At 43.0% G+C, this 6,191-nt stretch overlaps 1 protein-coding gene across 1 annotated transcript; it reads left to right on the top strand.

Annotated features, from left to right (window-relative positions):
• Window positions 1–240: 240 nt before the first annotated feature.
• Window positions 241–5,498, top strand: LOC125532257. The gene is made up of 3 exons (XM_048696388.1): window positions 241–782; window positions 2,330–4,337; window positions 4,489–5,498. Exons 1-2 carry the CDS (start codon window positions 439–441, stop codon window positions 3,309–3,311), a joined length of 1,326 nt encoding a protein of 441 aa, XP_048552345.1. The 5' UTR covers window positions 241–438; the 3' UTR covers window positions 3,312–4,337; window positions 4,489–5,498.
• Window positions 5,499–6,191: the final 693 nt, after the last annotated feature.

The following is a 6,191-nucleotide window of genomic DNA, read 5'->3' as shown; positions in this document are numbered from 1 at the left end:
CGAGCCAAGTTGTTACATCAGTTCAATGTATGCCGCAAGTTCTAGCACCAAAGTGACCGGTTGCGCCAAGTTCAAGCACCACCGGTGTAATTGACTCCTCCACTTCGATGTGGTCAGAAATGGGGAGATGCATGTACTCCTTCAGAGGTAAGTTGAAATTGAATATGGAGTGAATGGACGCGGAGATTGATACAGGCAGCTACACGCCAGAAAGCTTGAAGATAAACAATTACAGCTACAATAATAAGAAAACAGAGTAGACAGATCACGCTGCATAAAGCGCTTGACCGAACTTTGTGGGTCCTCGATGCTAACTGTATAATAAAACAAACCTGGAGCAGGAGCTGAGGAGAGATTCATGCATCTTCCCTGACCATTCATTCCTCACCTCCGAAGCTAGCTACCTAGGGTGCAAGATCACTCCCTGCTCGCCCAAAAATGGCAGAAATAGCAATTATAGTGACGCATATACTCGCAAAACGCTTAGTGAGCATAGTCGATGAGCACAAGGTGAAGGTCTTCGGGGCCATAATTACAGTGATCCGGAATACAGGGCCATCGGCCCAGCAAGCAGAACGAGAGCGAAAGCTGCCTAAGCCGCTGGAGGAGATGTCGCTCAACAGTTACGCGCTCCTTCGGGCGTACGTCTTGATGGCTGTAACGGGGTTAGGCTTCCTGGCGCTCACATGGTCGACGGTAGTCCTCCTGGGCAGCTTCGTCACCACGCTGGGGAAGGAGGATTTTTGGTGCCTCACAAGCATTAGCATGATACAGGCAGCCAGGTCAGTAATTTTAGAATCCTCTTTCCCCTCTTCTGTCAGATCCTTTTTCCTATATTTTCTTCTTGTTTGGCTCTGCAATCTTCAAGTTTGTCCAGTTGCTTTTAGAAATAAGAGTGTGTTAATTCCCAGTTGCTTTGGAAGCTTGTATATCTCAATCGCCTAGTGTGGTTTTTTTAAACCTGGATGCATTGCACCACATGATCAATAATTCAGAAAAGAGTAGCAAGAAATCTAAAAAAAATTGTGACATCAAGTATGATAAAAGAAAGTAGGTTCTTCCAAAATTTCGTCTAGAAAAAACATCCTAGGAGCTCCACACAAGAACAAAAACAATGCTCAAACTGTTACTTCTAGACGAAAATTTTTAAGTGCCTAAAACATTTGAACACATTTGATATAAAAAAAGTTCAGAATTTTTTTATTTGTTTTGAATTTGAGTTCATTGGGAGAGCAATGCAATCAGGTGTAGCCATAGTTTTTCGTTGTAGGTGTTACAGTATACATGGATTACACTAGCCCTTTTCATCAGTTCGGACGAAGCTTAACATGGTATCAGAGCTAAGGTCTTGAGTTTAAGTCCCGGCTTTCGCAATTTATCTAAAAATTGTTGTTCCCCCCTTTGTGTCCACGTATAGGCCTCTTGATCCATACCTCTAAGTCTATTCACATGTTGACTTCCCGTGTCACACGTGAGAGGGGATGTTGAAGTGTATATGTGGATTGCCTAGCTCTTTCCATCAGTTCGGATTTTTGGTTGCGTTGGCTAGTGTATTAAGCTTAACATGGTATCAGAGCTAAGGTCTTGAGTTTAAGTCCTGGCTTTCGCAATTTATCTAAAAAATTGTTGCCGGCCCTCTTTGTGACCACGTATATGTGGATTGCACTAGCCCTTTCCATCAGTTCAGACTTTTGATTGCGTTGGCTAGTGTATGAAGCTTAACAGTAGGAAGCTTTGCTACGGCGTTGCAGCAACCCTTCTTGCTAGGCTCCGCGAGAAACTCTAGATTCAAGGCATCCTTGAACTGAGCGATGACAGCGTTGAGCATGAATTTTCCTTTGAAGCATCGCTCTGGGTGACCCATATGACAACTGAGGTCTATGGGTGCTACCTTGTTGTGGCACTGTCCTCTGAGTCTGAGGTGGCTTGGCCTACATGATCTAAATGCTGCTCATGGTAGGTTTTACACTTCGATTTGTCATGGCGAAGTCGGAGTCGCCAGATCATGGTCACCGTGGATGACGTTGTGTGCAATGTAGATGTGGGGTTCTTCCGGTGGCACTTGTTCAGTTTCTGCTTGCATGTGCTTCCATGGCCATGGATAGATAGTGTGCTCTTAGCCTTGTGCTAGGTGCATATGTGTGCTTTAATCCCTTTTCTATAAATTAATCGGACAACTCTTTCATTTAGTTATTTACAGTATCTATGATGTGATGGTAGGACTCCCACCCTGCTTGTCGGCTTCGAACAAAACAAATAAACATGAATTCACTCTAATTTATATTAATGGCCGGGCACTGATCATGCATTTGCAATGTCACTCACACAGGATCTTCAACGACGCAGGGGACAACTTGTTTCCTATATTTGTGAACCTAATGGAGAAGCTTGTGAGAAAAGTCTTGGCAAATCCATTAGGAGTTGTTATGCAATTTTTTAAGAAAGATACCAGGGCCAAGGGGCGCAGTCAGACTACTATTACCGTTGTGTGGGTACAAGTTGTCCTTTTCATCCTGCAAATACTGTGCATACCGGTCCTGGTTGTGGTTCTAATTGCAGGGACCCTTTATGTGTCTGGGCCTGTCGCCTGCGTCGTGCTGTCACTATGGCGCCTACGGCAGCACAATTATGGCAATACCCCAGGAGATGACAGCAAAGCGAACCTGGTGCCAGCACTGACCATATTCTACAGTTTGGTTATTTTCCAAGGCGTGCTCTACTTCTTATGGCGATTGATAGAGGGCGCGGCGATGCTGGTTGTCGTTTCATTCTGTTTAGATTGCAAGTTACCACCAAAGTGGGGCACCATAACAGTTGTAGATTATCTCCATGATATCCGAGCAAAATGCTGGCAGGACCCTACATCCATACGTGGTAGGAATTTTATCAACTATGTTGTCGATTTGGTGAATTCGGAATCGGAGAAAGACTACCTCTCAGGATCAAGGATGCTCCACAGCTTCATTGAGCAGAAGGCAGATGTAAGGTCCCTGCTACTCCCCTCCAGACCAAAGATTAAGAAGCTGATCGATACGCTAGAATGGAGCAGCAGCAGTCGAGAGCTCAGGGAGGTGGTTGCCAGGATCATTGCATACCTTGCTGGTGACATCCATTTGTCCCAGTTCCCTGGGGCAACATACTGCATATCCTCCCTGCTCGATACCACTCTGCCTTACTGGAACAACCAACAAGGACTACATCATTATTCACCAGTTACTGAGTCAAGAGATGATACTGTCAGTGCTATGGAAAGACTGATTTCTGTTGTCAAAGGCATAGAGGAACATGGCAAAAAAAAAGGATGCTGGTGACACAAAGGACAGTAAAGCAAAAAATGACGGAAACCAAGGTGGTGACATTGCACAAGATGGAGTGGATAGCTCAACCTATCATGGAAGCAAAGGAGATGGCTGGAATGAGCTGATTCTACAAGGCCTGACAATTCTTGAGAGGCTCGCCTTTGATCAACACAACTGCAACGACATATGCAACACCTCTGGTCTCCTCCCTAAGATCATGGCACCTCTCTACTCCGAGACACTAATCCAAGATATCAATGTAAGTGCATGGGCCGATGTAGCTAATGGATCGCTCAAAGTGGTGCACAGGCTCATCCGTGCTCCAGAGTGGATTGGAAAAAGTGATCTGGTCCACAAAATCTGTTCCAACGAGCATGCACTCAGCAACCTAGAGAGAATTCTTTACCAGGGAAAAAATGATGGCACAGAAGTACAGATGCGAGCATAGTTTTAAATAGCCGGCTATAGCCCCGCTATAGCTGTTTGAGAGTGTTGCCGCTAAATGATTTCATGTACAATTTGCCGCTATAACTCCGCTATAGCCCGCTATAGCCCAGCTATAGCTGTTTTTAAGGGTCGCCGCTAAATGCCATAGCCCGCTATTTAAAACATTGGATGCGAGCCATAGAAATCCTGACAGAACTGGCCATTGATTCGTCGACCAACCTCAGCACGGAAATACAATCTAGTCTAATAAAGAAGCAGATGAAGATATTCCTTAATGATAATGAAGGGGAAGAAGACAAGCTTAGAGTTACTGCTGGAAAATCACTGGCATTACTTTCCAAGATGGAAACTATCTCTAAGTTTATAATGGAGGAACATGACAAGGAGGACCTCCAGAGCAACACTGTTGACTGTCGCAATGAAATCGTCGATACTAAGAACAACATTGTTGTTCGTCTCAGTGAAATACTTGATGCTAAGAAAATCATCACGTACAGGACAGTAGCATTGGAAATCTTAGAGAATTTGTGCACTCATTGTACGCTGGACAAGAAGTACAAGGATTATGTGAAGGAAGCCTTGCTGCCAAAGGTTAGCTTACAGATTCTTTCATCTACTTTTATCTAAAGTAGCACAGCACTATTTTTTTAGTAGGCACAACGATAGTTTTGGTTATACCCTTTTAGCACCCTAAAATCCGAGCAGTTATTTGTATTTTACAAAGATGCATTATTGTTTGCAGGTCCTCAAGGAAGTACTGGCCGCAAGTAAATGATACCTCACTCGAGAAGAAAGATTGTCTTTGGAATGGGCTAGGTCATTGCCAGATAATCGACAGACCAATGCAATGAAGGATGTTTTTGCAACCAGAAAACGTGAAGAAAACGAGGCAATTTCTGGACCAGGAAATGATGAAGAAAATCAGGCAATTTCTGAACCTGTAGGTGATGAAGAAAACCAGGCAACTGAATCAAGAGGTAGTGAAGAAAACCAGTCAATTTCTGAACCAGAAAGTTATGAAGAAAACCAGTTAACTGAATACAGAGGTAGTGAAGAAGACCAGTCAATTTCTGAACCAGAAAGTGACGATGAAAACCAGGCAATTTCTGGACGGGGAGATGGTGAAGAAAAGAAACAGTTATCCAAACGCAGCGGCCAAATCAAGTCACCTGATCAGGCAAACAAGGAGCTAAAAGCTAAAATGGAATTCCGAGAAGCATTGTTATCGCTTACTTTGGTGATGTGTGCCAAACTGATCAGTGTAGAAGAGTTCAATGTTGTAGCTCAAAAGATGTCCCTCAGAGAAGGTGAATTTGTGGTGAAGCTCAGGACTATAGTAGAATAGTACTGCGAGGCCAGAGTTGATTGTCTCAGAATCGTGAAGCTTTGTGGCCAGATTGCGGTATTTATGCTGCAGCCCAGCCAGGACACCGCCCAGCTCAAGGAATTCCCGAAGTCATTGAAAAAGGCTTCAAGGATCATGTCTAACCTCGAAAGCTGCATTCTCTTTGCAGGGACTGATTGTGGAGTGAAGAAGACAGTCAGGCCTCTCCTCTCCGATATTGTGGGAAAAGTGCGAAACTTGGTTCGTAACAAGAATGAAACTGTAATTGGCTAATTGCTACCAATGTTCTGTCATGTGTACCAGGAACAAACGTTTCTGGAGCCTTGGGCTGCTTTATTTTCTCATATTTTCATTATAAAGCAACATTGTATTGTTGGAAGATTTGGAGTCCATAGCTATTGTTTCTATAGCACTGGTCTGCTTTATTTTCCACGTTTTCACTGTAATGCAATATTTGTTTGAAAACTTGGAACCTAGAGTTACTATTTGTGGAGCCCTGGCCTGCTTTATGTCGAATGCACCATGAAAATTATACCACTGAAAAGTTATGTCGAATATAGATTCAATTATATATTTTGTATGGCATATAGCTCGTTTTTGTTAGTCAAAATTCGAGGAGAATGAATGGAGTACGTATCTTTAATGACACTAACCCCCTACTTCCATGTGTTACAGGATTCCATTATCTAGTACTCCCTCTGTTTTAAAATAAATGTCTCAAGCTTAGTATAAAGTTGAGATACTTATTTTGGGATGGAGGAAGTATATTTTTGCTGGAATAGAGGGTTCTGTTATTAGCCACTAATTAAGATCCGTTATCCAACTAGCGTGTATCAAAAGCTAGGGCATGCACAACAAAATCAAGCCAGCTAATTTAGTACTCCCTCCATCTGGAAATACTTGTCATTAAGATGAATAAAAGGGGATGTATCTAGATGTATTTTGATGACAAGTATTTCCGGACGGGGAGAGTAATTAATTAATATTTAGGCTTGCCAATTAGAAAAGGAAGGACAAAGCGATGGTTGAAGTTAAAGTTAGATTCTTTACCTGGTTATAAACGCTTGGTGTCATTGTTCCTTCCTCCACGATTGTCAGTA

Source organism: Triticum urartu, unplaced genomic scaffold, assembly GCF_003073215.2.
Source record: "Triticum urartu cultivar G1812 unplaced genomic scaffold, Tu2.1 TuUngrouped_contig_9503, whole genome shotgun sequence".
NCBI lineage: Eukaryota > Viridiplantae > Streptophyta > Magnoliopsida > Poales > Poaceae > Triticum > Triticum urartu.
Note: the sequence above shows the minus strand (reverse complement) of the source record. Positions and strands in the feature narration are given on the sequence as shown.